Raw genomic sequence first — 15,543 nt, 5'->3', positions numbered from 1 at the left:
CCGCTTATCTGCGGGGACTTCCTGTCCCCACCCACATTCTCGTGTCGCTTCCGGGTGGCCACACAGACTCATCCAGCGAGCCGCCGTTCTCTTTTTAGCTGGAAACAAAAGTTGCCAAACGGTTTAGCTTCAACGACACATCATACTAAAAGAGATGCATATCAAAACCGGTAAGTTTGTACGACTTTCTTACTTATATGACCGAAATTCCTTACTTTCAGAGGTGTTATTTTGGTACCCTGTCGACGGTGTTAGCAGCTGTGCTAGCGGTATCATGAGCGGTATCGATAGCAGCCGCTTTGAATGGGGGTTACGAAACTTTGACTTAGGCTAACATGCTAGCTAGCCGTTAATTTCATAACACGGTTAAATCATGATGATAATACTGATAATTTTAAAGATACTCCTCGACGACAGCTGGCGCCCTTGAAACATTGTTGGACGCAAAGTCAAAACCGTCGAGTTTTAATTCTTGGCACCATGACGTTGCTAATTAAAGTTTGCTAACACCGGCGCTGACTCGTAGCCGTGGCTGTCTTGTTAGCTGCCAGCACCACGTACACCAATCACAGCAGCATGTTGTTGTCTCCGAGGGGACGCTAATACAGCAGCCAAGGTACAATTTGAGCCAGTGACGGGAGACTCGGTACACTCAGCTCGTTTCTCGAAATTTCTCTGAGACGGGCTCCGTGAATTGGCAGATTACCTCACCCGTTTTTTTTTCTTTTTTTAAGAATGTGGCGCCTAGGAGCGGGCGCTCTGTAGGCCGGGTGTCATTATGCCCTTAATCACATGCAGTGTTACATCTAAACCTGTGACCCACTTTAACGTGAATAACCTACATAAATACATGTTTGGAGTTTCCAAAAGTGTTTAAAACAGACATGTCTCTTTGCGGGCAAAATATTGTTTTTCAAGCACTGGTCAATGTTGTGATATTTGACTTACAGGACATGTATTCTTTCAAACAAGTATAAGCAAATATATTAATTTGTATAACTTGTACAAAATGTACATAGTATTTTTTGATTTATAAAATGGACTATATTCAGAATATGTTCAGTAAAACATCGGATACTAATGTTTTGTAAAAATTAAATGTAAAAATTGTAAAATCATTAAAATAAAAGTATATAAATGTAAATAAATAATAAATGTTTAACACTGGCTTGATACAACATTTTTTTGCAATGTATGCATAATCGGTTAAGTAGGCTAAGTAACCAACTGGCAGAATATCTTGGTGATATCTGTAAGTTAAAGATTTCCCCTATTCGAAAGTGAGCAGTAGTGTCACTCACTGAACTAGCCTAGAACTAAAATAGTTCACATTCCAGTCAATGCTTCATTAACTCACATTTTTATATGTTAAGCCATGATATAATGTGACTAAATAACTAACAGATTGTTGTGCAACATTTATACAAGATCAATGTAACAGCGAAACGTATGGTGAGCGATATTGAAAGTTGTTTGTTTAGCCAGTAATGCTAGTAGTAAGGACTATACACAATACTGTGCTTACTGATGTAAGTAACAAATTGCTTGCAACCAACTTTAATTTGATAATTTAGGTCATTTTAGATTAATTCTTAAACCTATACAATACTAGCCTGGTCCAACCAGACCATCGTACTTCATTTTGCTTGTACAGAAAGTCTGGAAGTGCTGTAATTGGCAAATGTTCACTCACTTGGAGGCGGGTGTCTGTTGAAGTTTAAAACTATTGGATCTGCCCAGTGTCACTCTGGATTAGCCAACCAATCGCACAACGTTTGGTCGTCACGTATGTCATGAGCTGGCTTCTGACGGTGCGTTCCCGTTGTACAGGGAACTCGGAAATTTCTGACTTCACTACATATTGTAGTCTATGAATCTACCGGTACCTGGCAACAGTAACTTGTTAGAGCCTAACGTTTAGTTATTTGGACGAGAAAGGTTGTCGGTGTCCATACTTTCCCGAGCAGATGCACTGGAACACAGACAGGTCGGAACTACCAAGTCGGAAATCTCTGAGTTCCGAGTATAAAGGAATGCAGCATTCAACTGAAACAGGAGCGCAACTTCGACGTCATCGTTCTCAGCCACTCGCTCTGTTCGCTGATCGGATGTTCCGAAATTTTCCTGAGCTAAAGTTGAGAAATTCACCGCAGCCCCAGACTGACTACTGAAGGGAAAATGACATTTGAGCGGAAGTAGGTAGGCGGACGGAGCCAGGCTAATAAAATACCAGAAAATTCTGGGGGAAATCCCATGCCGGGGAGTTTTGATTTTGCTTATTTGGTGCGGACAACAGTAAAAGGCAAATGTATTCCATTTACAATGTCACAAAGAAGCGAAAGGAAGTAAAATCTTACATTTGAAGTGGTGGACTAAATATTGTTGGCAGTTTGCTTGATAAACTAGTTCAATGTTTGATGTGAAGTAGGGCTGGGCGATAGGGACCTAATCTTATATTGTATTTTTCCTTTTAAATTCAATTAACTAATCACATTAGATTATTTCTTTTGCTTGGAACTTAAATTTCCATACAAAAGAGAAACTGGTGCAAAATACCACACCAGTCTGGCTATAGTCAGTCAGTGCAAAATAATAATGACAGCATCAACCAAATAGCCTAAATTTTCCAATTGATAGTAGCCTACATCAAAATAATGAAAGACTTGAATTTTCCTGCAGTATTTGCTCATCTTCATTTTAAAAAGCTATCCAAATTAACTAGTGAGCAAATGTCTGGTAATACTTTAACTCCAGCTTCAACACAAATAATATTTTCAAGTTTGACATGTTTTAAAGTTACATAAAACCAGCCTTGCTGGCTGTCTCCACCAATAAGCACGGGGGTAAAGCCCTGAGTAGATGCTAAAGATGTCGTTATTAGCCAGCTAGCTCACGAGAGCTAACACATGTAGTTTGCGGCTTAAAACGAGCCAACTCTGCGTCACGGCAACAGCACGTTGAAGTGCCACACACAGCAGCAAGTTTCCTTTGCCCGATGACTTTTTTGACCGTTAATACCAGCTGCCACCGTGACACGGAGTTGGTTTGTTAACTGTAGTGACGGCGCACCGGAGCTACAACAACAGATGAGGCTTCTTCTGTTGAGGGTAGAGAAGCTGTATTACAGCCCAGAACTCTGCTGCAGAGCCCCCATGTGGCGCGGCGGTGTAACTGTAGGGACTCGGAGGGACAGTTTCCACCTATTTTATGGTCTCACTGTCTAACCCTACATTTTACTAGTGACATCACACTAGTAAAAATGTAGGGTTAGGATTAACAGGACAGCTGGGCCAAGAAAGACTCTGGGAAGAAAAACCTCATTCATTATATTATAATATCAATTTTATAATGATAGATCACCGGTTCCGTAAGGGGGAGGTATTCCTTTAACATCAACACGATGGCATGACTTGGCAAATAGGCAGCATTACAGGCAAAGGTTGTTGTGCCTAAACTCAACTGGCACCGTAAAGTCACATGAGAATGTGTCATCCATTCTGCTGTTTGTTTATATGGAGGAGTGCTAGGATCCTTGATAAAACACTGCCACGTAAAGAATGTTGTAATTTGCAGATCAATATGTTGTTGGGACAAGAAACCGACACGATTGCTGTTGAATAAGAGCAGGGCAGTTATTTTAAACAGTTTACTGAAGCTTAACCCACATGTTCTCCAGTTATGAATGCACAGGAGTTACTCACCAAGAACTGGAATGTGTGTCTGGTACATAAATGCATAGCCGGTGGTAAAACAGCTCGATGTGACATTGTATTAGTTACAGAAACACTTGGATCCACACATTTCATGGTTAGTGTTTTTTTTTATGCATTTTTATTTACACCTATTTTTAAGCAGCTTAGATGGTCTATTCATGTACTTCTCGTCTGTTCTGTCCACGTTGGATAATCTATTTATGTCTTTCTTCTCTGGCACTGGAACATTGAGAGCAACTTAACACCACAGTCAAATTCCCTCTATGTTCACATACTTTGTCAATGAAGTTGATTGTGAGCACAGCAGATATATGACCAACATGCCTCCGTCTGACCTGCCTCGTGTCTTCCAGGTACATGGGAAGCCAGCAACACTGTGTGTGAGTCCGATACCCTGTGCGACCCAGCAGTCCTCGTTTCAGCCACCAACTCCGAGCCCCACATCCGCAACCGTCGCCTGTCTCCTGGCTCAGGTAACTGTGGGGGCGGTGGGGGTGGAGGCTGCATCGACCAGCCCCGCCAGCTTTCACCCGAAGGCCACGCACAACAGCACGCCTTCAGCTTCTTCCGTAGGGACAAGGACCGCAAGGGCCCGCAACACAAGGGCCGCAGCCTGCGCAGAGAGAGCCACAACAAGGCCGTCAGAGTGAGCGAGCGCCCGCACAAGCTTCACCAAAAGGACAGGTGGGTGGAGGACAGTCTGTCTCTGCTCAAGCCCCCGCCTGCCTTCCCGGTGCAGGACAGCCCAGCCAAGCTGCAGCCTGCTGTCAGCTACGCCTCCAAGGTGAAGAAGGGAGCGGTAAGCGGCGCGCTGGAGGAGGAGCGCCCCGCCATCGGCGTGCTGCTACAGAACCAGTGGGGCCTGAGCTTCATCAGCGAGGCCAGGCCGGTCCCAGCAGCCCCCAGCTCCCTCTCCCCACAACCCACAGACCCCCAGCAGGCAGACGAGCCCCAGCACGCCACAGCCCTCACAGGCCAGCCTCCAGAAGAAACGCCTGCTCCTGTCGCCACCTCCGTCCCCCCCACCACCACAACGCGCCCTGACGACGGGGAGAGCAACGGGAAGCTGCTGCTAAGCTGCCGCCATCTCATGGAGGCGCTCAACTATCACAGTAGAGGTGAGAGCCACGAGCAGCTTTGAAGACAGTTTGCTGCTGGATTTTCTTACATTTTTAAATGGTTTCAGTTCATTGTGTCTAACAGTGTCTTTTTATTTTTCTCCCTTCAGAATGGAATGCTATCTGTAACAAACAGAAAAAAGGTAAGTTGACTCAATGACAATATGTTTCATTTTAGAAACCAACTTAATGTTAATGATATCACTCAGTGAAGTATGTAGCTGTGTTTTTGAATATGGACTCCAGAAACTCCCTAAAGGGTTAGTTTTAGTTGTTCGGGTTGCAGAACTTGATACTACTTGTTTGTTATCGTTTCTTGTATAATGGTCCTCTGGAACAACAATACACTTATCATCTTGTGCCTTGTGAAGAATTTATTTGGCAGTGAATTCCTATTGGTTTATCTGACATCTCGTTATCTATCCTTCAATCTTCTCCCTTCTGACATGGTTGTGTTCTTTGTCTGTTGCAGTTCCAAAAAAGGTTGTCTGGTACAAGGAGACCCAGGAGCACCCCGCCTAGCAGTGTAAGGAACCCCAAAGCGTCTATAAATGCAACACACACACACACCTACATACATGCACATTGAAACACGTAAAGTTGGACAAATGTTGAAGTCCCTTACACACACTGCACTCAGGATGGTGTCTTCACGCAAAGCCACACTGAGACACTTTGGACTAACTCCTTTGAGATCTTACAGCAATGGACTTTTTTAACGCCTTACAGAAAAGCCTGCCTTAAAATAATCAGACCTGTTTTCATCACATCTCCATAACCATTTTTAGCTTGTATGTGTAAAAACTGGTCCTTCTTTTTTCCTTTTCTTTTTTTTAAAACAATTTCTTGATGAGCTGTAATTTAATTTCCCCCCTTTTTTGGAAGCTGCCGTTCTCAAACGTTTAGTTTCCTCTGTAAAGCGAGCGGTCAATCAAGCACTTTGTTAAACATCTGTTGTGACCAATCCCTGTGTGTGAGAAACCCTCACCAGAGGGATTTATCTTTTCTTCCCCCCCTCCCCCTTTAATTACAACCAGAAGAATGTGTGTCTTGTACCTGCTTGAGTTTTATGGTTAATGTATGCAGAGGACCTGTGTATCCGTGTCTTCAGTTTACAGAGGGGTGTGTAGTCAAAGGCACAGTAGAGTTCACCCGTTACCCCGTCAGATCTTAATGCTGTGTTCCTTTTCTTTGTTTTTATTTGGTTCCCTGGTCGGGTGAATGTTATTCATGAATCCATAAGGGATATCACCATGTTCAGTATGTTGATTTTTGAAAAGAATTTATTGAATAAAAAAAATTTACACTGGAGAAAGAGGAGGAATGTAAAGTGAACAGTATTGCTTAATAAAAATGAATAAACTTGACAAGTTCTATCTTAGTCCTTTTGTTGTTTTTTTATTTCAATTTCCGATTTACTTCTTTACAGGCAGACACAGTTCAAAATCCCATGTTTCTGACCTAACTACAAATACATGATAACTGACAGGAAGCAAATTTGTTATGGGTCAATGTTAAATTACAGAATAGTGTCCAAACACTTTGTAATTCTGACCTCTTCACTCAACAGTTACTATCAGGGAGTTAAGGTGAGCAGGAGGTGACAGAACCTGCTCCTTATCAGCAGTGGGCTGACTTGAATCACTGAACCAGACAGAAAAACTGTCAAAGACTTTGTCGGAGTGCATAGCTTACCTGAAACGTTATAAAACCTAAATGACCTCAGTCACACCACTTGCTAAGTAATGCAGGGGGGAATATTCTCAGGTCAAATGCTTAATTTTCCCACAGTTGAAGTCATCACAGTAGTTCTGTCGTAACAGACCTGCTGCAACAAAATCCAGCACCAAGACGTTGCTCAGTCGTCTCTCCACGTCACCTCCACTTCATCTGTTCTGTACCTACAACAGGACCAATGAATATTAAAAGACACATTCTGCTCATTGTCAGCTTCAACATTGTTATTTGGGTTTCTACTCAAACAGTGTCCAAAAAAACGTCTGTCTCTGTCATTGCCGAACTCTTTTTTTTTTTCAGCCTGTCTGAAATGCTCTGTTTTAGAGCCTGTTTTAAGCGCCACCTTCCAAAAAGCCCGATCTGCTCGACAGAGAGGGTTCTTTGGGACCACTTTTGCAATGTTGAGAGTGCATTTAGCAAAACGGTTGACCTTTACATCTCTTTTTGGGAATAATTGGATACAGGACTCGTAGCTTTTGGATATACCGAGAGCCGACATATCTTTGCTGGTGGACCTTGAAATCAGCTTGGATTTAATTTATTGGCCCAATATGCTAGATCATTAAATCACTAGTAACCACAGTTTTCCATAATTTCCTGTAAGGAGCCGGATGCAGCCAAATGACAGCCCTTAAGTCTTACCTCTGTGTTATCCATGAGTCTTCCAGCTCTGTCACCTGACCAGACCTGAACATCTCCCAGCCGGCCTGAGCGATCATTGCTCCGTTGTCTATACAGAACCTGCAGCACAGAGTTAACAGTTAACTGGGCTGAACCTGGAACACCATGATCACACTGTTGGAGGAACTCAGCTAAGTGAAGATGACATCTGGCTCATTTCATCTACCCATACAAGGCTTTCACATGGTTTCTCACAGAAGGTATATTTCCCTGGGTGTCGATTATTTTTTTAAGGACCATACCTATGTACAGTATTTGCTTGTTGAGCCCATGTACACTTAACTGCTAAGTGTTTAACAAAACATGCCATTAGATTATCAACACCTGGACTATTATATGTAAATGAAGATGAGTTTAGAGTTTCAGGGTATGTGAATCTGAAGTGGACTCCCTTGTCATTTGAAGGTACATCAAAGTGAGTGTGGATGGACTGGGATACCCACCGTTCGTCTGTGGCAAACAGCTTGGCCCCTCTCTCCTTACACATCACCCCCATCATCTCCTGCAGACGCATGTTACCTGCACAGCAAACAATAGGTTACACTGTGTTCAGGATGGACTGTACCAATCTTCTGACAGTAAATGTGAGACTTTCATATATTTATGCTTTTTAGTCAACGACAATTTTTTATAGATGCCTTTTAAAAATGACATTTTCCTCATTTGTAGAATAGTAAAAACTCTTTGACATTTTAGGTTTTCCACATACTGACTCATATATTGTTAATCGCATGACTGGACAAATGTACCGTTGAACTTGCAAAATAGCAGCTGTAGCCGAAAGGCCCAAATCATTTACACTTGAGGACATTTACCGTGGTCGTCTTAGGTTACTATGACATTGTAGCTACTGGAAATACCTGGACATTTGGGCACTGAATGATGTAATATACGGCTGACAACACATAGACGCACATCACAAAGTGTTTTGTAATAGGGTTGAAATATTGTAGATGGGATGTTTCCATGTTCGCTTTACTTACAGCCAACGCCCCCGACGATGAGCACCTCCTGGGAGCCGCAGTGAGCCATGGCCCTCTCTGTGATCTCCACCAGCATGGAGAACACTGTCTCCTGCAGGGACAGAGACATTACAATGCTGACTATAGGTAACGTGCTGATGACACCTGCAGCCATTATTTGATTATTAGAAAACTGTTAGCCATTTTCCAAAGAAGAATGCGGTAAATCAAAATTTGGATCCTTTTAAACCTTCTCCAAATGTTAATAAAGACCTATTTCTACTTCAACTGTAGCCTATTTGTTTTGGTAGCTCACCTAATACTACATTTAACAAGATTACATTGACGTTATCATGATAGTTACCTCCGCAAAATAGTATTTTTCCCTGTACAGGTCTTTTACACATTACAATGTAACTATTTTCTTGTAGGGCAGCACTTGATTAACAGAACGATGTGTTGATTGTTATTACCTGTAGGGAGAAACAGAGGTCCTCTGCTGAACACTGACTAGCGCTCAGCATCTTATTAGCAGCTTCCTATAGAAGAGGAAACAGGAGAACAACTGTTAGGATTATGAGTTAAAAGGATGATAAAGCAGCAGACATTAAACTGTAGCCTTAAAGGATCAGTGTCAGGTTTTTCCTAATTAACCTAAGCCATGTCAAACAATCCATAGAGGATCCAATCTATATTTAGACGATAGTTCTCACCTCAATGAAGGATAAAATCCCTGAAAATGAGACGTCCATTCCTTTTACTGTATATGGCAGCTCCACGTACTGACTCCCTCTAGCAGCGTGGAAATGAGCAGAGTTAAGTAGTGTAAAATATTAGCAGTGTAAAAACAAACATTAACACATTCCAAAACAGTGAAGTGGCTCCCACTCACTTTTTGGCCATCTGCTCTATGTTGTAGCCTGGACTGGGGTCATTGGAAATCTGAATGAAGAAACAGTAACACACAACGTATTAACACACATCTACAACCATGGATCTTTTATTGAGGACCGTAATGATAACACACCTTTATAACTCTAGCGAACCTGTCCAAACAGTTGCCCACAGCGATGTCTATGGTCTCCCCAAAGATTCTGTAGCGCCGCTCTGAGTATGCAATAACCTGCACAAGAAGACACAGGCAGAAGTTTAATGACAGTTTTCACTTAATTAACGTACTAACTCAAGTCAACTAGAAGCCTTTTCATAGAGAAACCAACCTGTGTGTTCCCTCCACTAACATACAGCACGGTGGGGTTGCTGGCTTTAGTGATGAGTCGGCCCATCTCAATGTGTCCAATGCAGTGGTTCACACCGAGCAGAGGCTTCCCCCAAAGCTGTGCTACTGTACGGGCCACCAGGGCAACAGTTAGCAAGGGAGCGCCCATACCAGGACCTGGAGAGGAGGAGGAGAAAAAACAGGAGGTGGATGAGAGACAATATTTACTTTTTTTTAAGACAGAACATCAGTTTTAAGTGGCTTATGCCTTACAAGACAAGCGCTTTTTTGGAGGCTGAAAAGAGGAGATTCAGCAATGGCACTGTGAGAACCAAGGAACTAGATATTCTACAACATGGTGAAGACCGAGGATCTTCTGTTACCTTTGGTGTACGCCACACAGTCGATGTCTGCAGGCTTCAGCCCTGCTTGTTCCAGCGCCTCCTTCAGGACCGTCAGTACGACAGCACGGTGGTGCCTGGCCGTGTCACTGGGCATGAACCCTGAGAGGGAAAGAACATGGAGGAATGCATTGTCATACTCTGACATGTAAACAGTAAAGTGAAGGAGACAGTAGTGAAATGTGACTTGCCTTGACCAGGAGGGGTGATATAGGTCCGTCTGGGGTTGGAGAGCACTTCACCATCCCGGATGATTCCTATGCCGATCTTATTGGCACTGCCCTCAAATCCTATTACTACAGTCATGGCAACGTGTAGTGAAGTATAATGCAGTCCACCTTCACAAGGAAGACAAGAAACATATAGTTAGTGCAGTACAACATCTGAAATGTGTATTTCCTGTTTAATAAATTCATCTCTCGGAAGCCCTTCACGCACAGGAAAAAAAAGGAAGTTAGGCATGATAAAAAGAATATAAATATATACGTTTTCATGTATACACAGGGTTATGCACCAAGATGATTTCCATTGGTCTAATATGAGTCAGTGACAGCTCCACTGGTCCAGTTCAAAAGATGGCAGCAACATGAAAAAGAAGGAACAGTTGCAGATGGCACTGTAAATTAAACTGTGTGATGTTGCTAATTTGTACTGTTGCAACTTGCATATTCACTCAGCTTTAATGGGAGATATAACTGTTGTAATATGTAATATTTCATGTTTTTACATTTCTGATGAGGCAAACTCCAGTTCTAACACTTGGGTATTTTACTGCAATTATTGTAAAATTGTAATAATTTGTCTCTGTGAAAGTTGTATGTAGAATAGATGTGTGTTTACGTTAGTGTGTTTCTTCCAACGGAAGTTTGGTAAACAGACATGTTTGCAAACGTTTAAAACCAATAAACGACAACACAACATGAATTATTATTTTCAAAGTCCTACTTGTGCCTGCCTGTTCTATACTATACAACACAATTATGAGATAATTCATATGCGTCATATCGCACATGAATAAAGCCACATTATACGCTACACTGTACATAATGCCAAATTGAAGTCAAACCAAAGCATCTTATGCAGGTGTGCAGCTGCTGTGCTAACAGTGACAGACTAGAATAATGTCTCCGTGAAACTAGCTCACAATAACGCTGCATTGAATAACACAATAAGTATACCTAGCGTCTCGCTTTACGTCGGTGGCTCACATTCATCCAAATACGTGCCAGTGAACCTTTAAAGATGATAATTTGACAGCCTTGGCTAACTTTAGCAACTCAACTAGAACTACTCAATGAAACTCGGGGTCCCAAACATTGACGGCTACTGTTAGCCTCACCAAAATTATCTAAATTATGTTTTACTCGGCAGCGTGTCAGGATACTATTGTGTGATTTAGCAGCTAAAGTTGTGTATTTCTCAACAACTAAAACATCCTTATAAATTAAGAATCAAATGTATTTTGTTTGTATTATCAGGCACGCAGTTAGGCAGTCGCTAAGTACAGGCAGCACGTGGTCACGTCACACATCTTTGCTGTGCTTTGTGTGTGTGTTGTGCGCGTGTGAGTGTGAGGGGGGGAGTGACTGAGTGAGAAGCACTGACAGACACTAGTATCTTCATCCTGTTGTGTAAGTTAAGATACTTTGCATTTCCCTTTTCCTGAAACGTGTCGCTGTTCGAAATAACTTTAGCGTGTTTTCACATTTGCATGTATTGATTAGTCAAATGAGCTGCGTGGGGAAGCTAAATTAGCCGCTGGCTGCTTGTTCTCCATTCATTGTCAGCGCAGGCCGCCTGCTGCTGCTACCTCTGTGCTCTTTGTCACAGAGGAAGAGCTAGCTTTAGCATAGCGTCTTATTAAAGCTGTTGTGCAACGTGTAAACACGAACAGAATCAGCTACCTACTGCTCGTGTTGGTGTTGTGTTTTCTACACGCATGTTGTATACTTTTTATATAAAGCATTTAGTGTGCTGGGCTGTATGCTCATTCACAGCCTCGCTCAGCTTGATGTTTGTACACATTTACGTTTTGCCTATTTGAAAATGGTCACGTCAGTCTTCAACAAATAATTGTGCAAAAAAAATTGAGAGTTTCCATTTTATTGCTGATGCATAATAACATTACAGTGCAATAGTGCCATATGTTGGAGGTCATTTGGACACTGTTTTCATTACATCCCAACTGAATGCACTTTTTTAAACTGCAAAATGTCCTCAATTAATTTCTCTCATCTTTGTGACATTTCTATCCATGATGCTAAATTCAAGGGAAATATATCAACACAAACAAACAGGGATTGTGTTATAGAAATAGAAATAGTGTGTTATAGAAATAGAGGAAATTATTTATCAATATATTTGTCTTGAGTCGTTTTAAACCATCAAATATTGTAATCTCAATTATCAATTGGGCTCTAAGCATGATTGCTGCTCAACCTTAGTGACTCTGCTAAGAAATGTATTTATTTAAAACTTTAAATATGCTAAATTAGAATGAATGCTACTAAGAAATACTATGATAGTCCATTCATTGTTGAACTTTTTCCACTGAAAAAAAGGTACAACAAATTAGATAAAAGTGTGAATCCCAACTTCTTGAAACCAGGCTGACCTCTCAAAATGGCCTTTTTTAACATTACAAATCCGAGATGAATTCTGTATGGTGAAATTAAACATAAAGGCAAAACGATCCATATTATATGAAAGATAATCTTGGTTATTTCCCACTGGTTTCGCTAAATGTTCTAAGTATTGACTGAGTCATTGTGTCACAGATACAATCCTGCATATCATTGCAACATTTTAAGGTTTTCAGGCGAACATGTCACGTAAATTCCTCGTGTTTTCCCCTCCAGCGGCGCGTGTCCTGTTGTGTGTGCGTGCTGTGTGTCTGCGAGGTGAGTTTACAGCCAGAGCCAGTTCAAGCATGAAGAGAGGCAAGAAGGCAGAGGAGGAGGGGGCAGCGGCCGTCGCAGACGAGGAAAATGACACGGGCTCCGGTAATACACTAATGCACATTCAAACAGCTTACTGCACACTACATATTTACTATTAACGTCTACATAGATTTTCTCAACTGTCTTAACTGAAACATTTTACCAGATACTTATCATGTGCATTCACACATTTCTGTCACCTCTAAGCTTCTACAAAGAAAGCAAAGAAAACTAAAGAACCAGAGGCCCCCATATTGTACGAGGATCCTCCCGACAAAATGACCAGCAAAGACGGCCGCGACGCCAACATGAAGATCACCTCCTGGAACGTGGACGGGCTGAGGGCCTGGGTGAAGAAGAAGGGCCTGGATGTGAGTTGTGTGTGTAGTGAAACACAAGTGATTTAGTGTGAGACTGGTGGTTGATGGCTAACCCTTGTGTCTGTCCTCCCAGTGGGTTCGTGAGGAGGCGCCAGACGTTCTGTGCCTGCAGGAGACAAAGTGTGCAGACAAAGACCTGCCCGCTGACATCACCTCCATGGAGGAGTATCCTCACAAGTACTGGGCCGCGTCAGACGAGAAGGGGGGCTACAGCGGTGTGGCCATGCTCTGCAAGACCGAACCCATCAAAGTCACCTACGGCATCGGTGAGGGGAAATTATGAACCATCACTGGTTTTAGATGGTGAAATGAATTGCCTAAAGATTCTTGCGTTCTTTTTTTCTAAACTTAAGTTTTTCAATTATGGTTTAATTTTGAAGAGGTTAAGTTTTAAACAGGTTTTGAACTGCAGCCTACGCTCCTGTATATGTCGCAGTATGACTAGTTGCCTCAAATTGCCTGGGTTTGAATTTGAATAAAGGTTTTTTGTCTGCTGAATTATCAATATAATGCTGTGTGACGTATTCAGACCACCACACAGCTTCTTGTATTTTAGCTATTTTTACATTGTCAGTGAACTATGTGGAAATCGCAGTATATCACAATATGCATCGTAATATACTGTATATGGTGACCCATGTATCTTAGTGTGAAGTCTTGCCAATACCCAGCCTTTATGTGTTGGATTATTTATTGGCTGGGTGTAACCTTTTTGACTCCCCACTGGTTGCCTGGCAACTGCTCCATCATCCAGAAAACTCTCAAATGACTCAACACAATTAAACCTAGAAAATAAATGATTCTATTATTACTTATAATGAAATGTCTTTGAATCATATGAAGTAAATGCATCCACTTATTAACTGGGCCCTCTCCACCAACCCTGCAGGCAAAGAGGAACACGACAAGGAGGGCCGTGTCATCACCGCTGAGTTTGAAGACTTCTACCTGGTGACGGCCTACGTGCCCAACTCCGGCCGAGGCCTGGTGCGTCTAGACTACCGTAAGACCTGGGACGCTGACTTCCAGTCGTACCTGAGCGAGCTGGACATCCAGAAGCCTCTGGTGCTGTGTGGAGACCTCAACGTGGCCCACCAGGAGATAGACCTGAAGAACCCCAAAGGAAACAAGAAGAACGCTGGCTTCACCCCCGAGGAACGAGAGGGCTTCACCCAGCTGCTGTCTTCAGGCTTCACCGACAGCTTCAGAGAGCTGTACCCCGAGCAGACCCACGCCTACACCTTCTGGACCTACATGATGAACTCCCGCTCCAAGAACGTGGGCTGGAGGCTGGATTACTTTGTGCTGTCGTCCAGTCTGCTGCCCAGCCTCTGTGACGTCAAGATCCGCAACAAGGCCCTGGGCAGCGACCACTGCCCCATCACTCTGCACCTAGCTGTGTAGGTCTACTCAGTATAGTCTTCACTGTTGTAAGTACTTCCTCCAGATGAAACCATCATGTTTGTATGCCAGTGTGTGCTGTGTTAAGAGTGAGGCATCGCTGACTTGGGCAGGGAAGTGTTGCCTTAGTTGACATTCCTCATGGCTGAAGAACTGCCCAAACTCTTTCAGTAGCTTCAGCAGTAGCTTAGTAGTCCCAGTCTTTTTATCTTTTTCAGTTCTTATGTGAAACTTTCATAAAATGACTCAACACAGTTCATTAACCCATTTGTCTTTATGTAATTGAATTTTGTCAGTAAACCCAGTAAAGATGCAACACTACATACTCAAAGATATCTAAGCTAATCTTCAGTAACAACCTGTGACTGGCTGTAGTAGCGTCAGGCACAAGCCTCCAAACCACAAGAACCTACAGTGTTTTTCTTTTTGTATAATGAAACCAGTGCTGTTACAAGAACATGTTTTTAGTCTTTTTCCAACCCTGTTAAATTTTCTGTAAAACATGCCTACAATAAAGACTGAATTTGTTAAATCTTCTTCTGGTCATTATTTGAGGATTGTTAAATGACATCATAATGCTGCTGAGCTCTTAGTGTTCTTTAATCACTCACAACACAACCTGAAAATCAAATACAGTCAGTATACTGGAAAAAAGAAATGATCCTATTCTTGCTGGAGTTAGTATCTCTACTAGGTGCAACAGAGGAACAAGTCCATAATCCGTCTGCAGTTAAAGGTTTAGTCAAAATCACTTTCTCAAACTCATCACCTCATGATCTGCTACCTGTGTGCGGAACACTGAAAAAAAAATCTGGCTTATTACACAGCCTAGGCTCTGTAAACAAAAAGGCGCCAACCGTGGCTAGCAACATGTCTGTTTACAGAGCCTAGACTGTGTATTAACAAGCTTTCTCCAGAATCACCGCCTCAATCTTTAATTTTGACCCAGTCTAAAACGCTGAGCGGAGGCACGAGATGTCCCACAGCAGCAG

The 15,543-nt window shown here is 42.4% G+C and overlaps 3 protein-coding genes across 3 annotated transcripts; 2 read left to right on the top strand and 1 right to left on the bottom strand.

The window, feature by feature from the left end:
- The first annotated feature begins 42 nt into the window (after window positions 1-42).
- LOC307268330 (uncharacterized protein) lies at window positions 43-6,199 on the top strand. The gene is made up of 4 exons (XM_080050916.1): window positions 43-170; window positions 4,067-4,831; window positions 4,942-4,974; window positions 5,304-6,199. The coding sequence occupies exons 1-4, from the start codon at window positions 155-157 to the stop codon at window positions 5,351-5,353; spliced, it is 864 nt and encodes a 287-aa protein (XP_079907042.1). The 5' UTR covers window positions 43-154; the 3' UTR covers window positions 5,354-6,199.
- Window positions 6,200-6,230: 31 nt separating this feature from the next.
- osgep (O-sialoglycoprotein endopeptidase) lies at window positions 6,231-11,138 on the bottom strand. The gene is made up of 12 exons (XM_080050915.1): window positions 11,010-11,138; window positions 10,023-10,169; window positions 9,814-9,933; window positions 9,432-9,607; window positions 9,239-9,334; window positions 9,104-9,153; window positions 8,925-9,003; window positions 8,685-8,750; window positions 8,233-8,323; window positions 7,693-7,768; window positions 7,211-7,309; window positions 6,231-6,732 (listed from the first exon to the last, which is right to left on the bottom strand). Exons 2-12 carry the CDS (start codon window positions 10,135-10,137, stop codon window positions 6,690-6,692), a joined length of 1,011 nt encoding a protein of 336 aa, XP_079907041.1. The 5' UTR covers window positions 10,138-10,169; window positions 11,010-11,138; the 3' UTR covers window positions 6,231-6,689.
- A 233-nt stretch (window positions 11,139-11,371) lies between these two features.
- apex1 (APEX nuclease (multifunctional DNA repair enzyme) 1) lies at window positions 11,372-15,102 on the top strand. The gene is made up of 5 exons (XM_080051284.1): window positions 11,372-11,462; window positions 12,690-12,833; window positions 12,978-13,141; window positions 13,224-13,416; window positions 14,040-15,102. The coding sequence occupies exons 2-5, from the start codon at window positions 12,761-12,763 to the stop codon at window positions 14,552-14,554; spliced, it is 945 nt and encodes a 314-aa protein (XP_079907410.1). The 5' UTR covers window positions 11,372-11,462; window positions 12,690-12,760; the 3' UTR covers window positions 14,555-15,102.
- The last annotated feature ends 441 nt before the right edge of the window (window positions 15,103-15,543 follow it).

This window comes from Ammodytes marinus (assembly GCF_949987685.1).
Source record: "Ammodytes marinus genome assembly, chromosome: 22".
NCBI lineage: Eukaryota > Metazoa > Chordata > Actinopteri > Uranoscopiformes > Ammodytidae > Ammodytes > Ammodytes marinus.
This window is presented reverse-complemented; position numbering and strand designations above follow the sequence as displayed.

What these genes read in the sequence shown, in the direction of transcription:
- LOC307268330 (XM_080050916.1), top strand. An exon ending in GCTCAACTATCACAGTAGAG is followed by an intron (nt 4,832 to 4,941) that starts GTGAGAGCCACG and finishes TTCTCCCTTCAG; the next exon opens with AATGGAATGCTATCTGTAAC. An exon ending in CTGTAACAAACAGAAAAAAG is followed by an intron (nt 4,975 to 5,303) that starts GTAAGTTGACTC and finishes TGTCTGTTGCAG; the next exon opens with TTCCAAAAAAGGTTGTCTGG.
- osgep (XM_080050915.1), bottom strand. Translation starts at nt 10,137, where the DNA reads ATGACTGTAGTAATAGGATTTGAGGGCAGTGCCAATAAGATCGGCATA. An exon ending in GGTTCGCTAGAGTTATAAAG is followed by an intron (nt 9,154 to 9,238) that starts GTGTGTTATCAT and finishes TTCTTCATTCAG; the next exon opens with ATTTCCAATGACCCCAGTCC. An exon ending in CTGTTTGCCACAGACGAACG is followed by an intron (nt 7,310 to 7,692) that starts GTGGGTATCCCA and finishes TCTGTGCTGCAG; the next exon opens with GTTCTGTATAGACAACGGAG.
- apex1 (XM_080051284.1), top strand. Translation starts at nt 12,761, where the DNA reads ATGAAGAGAGGCAAGAAGGCAGAGGAGGAGGGGGCAGCGGCCGTCGCA. An exon ending in GGAAAATGACACGGGCTCCG is followed by an intron (nt 12,834 to 12,977) that starts GTAATACACTAA and finishes GTCACCTCTAAG; the next exon opens with CTTCTACAAAGAAAGCAAAG. An exon ending in CAAAGTCACCTACGGCATCG is followed by an intron (nt 13,417 to 14,039) that starts GTGAGGGGAAAT and finishes CCAACCCTGCAG; the next exon opens with GCAAAGAGGAACACGACAAG.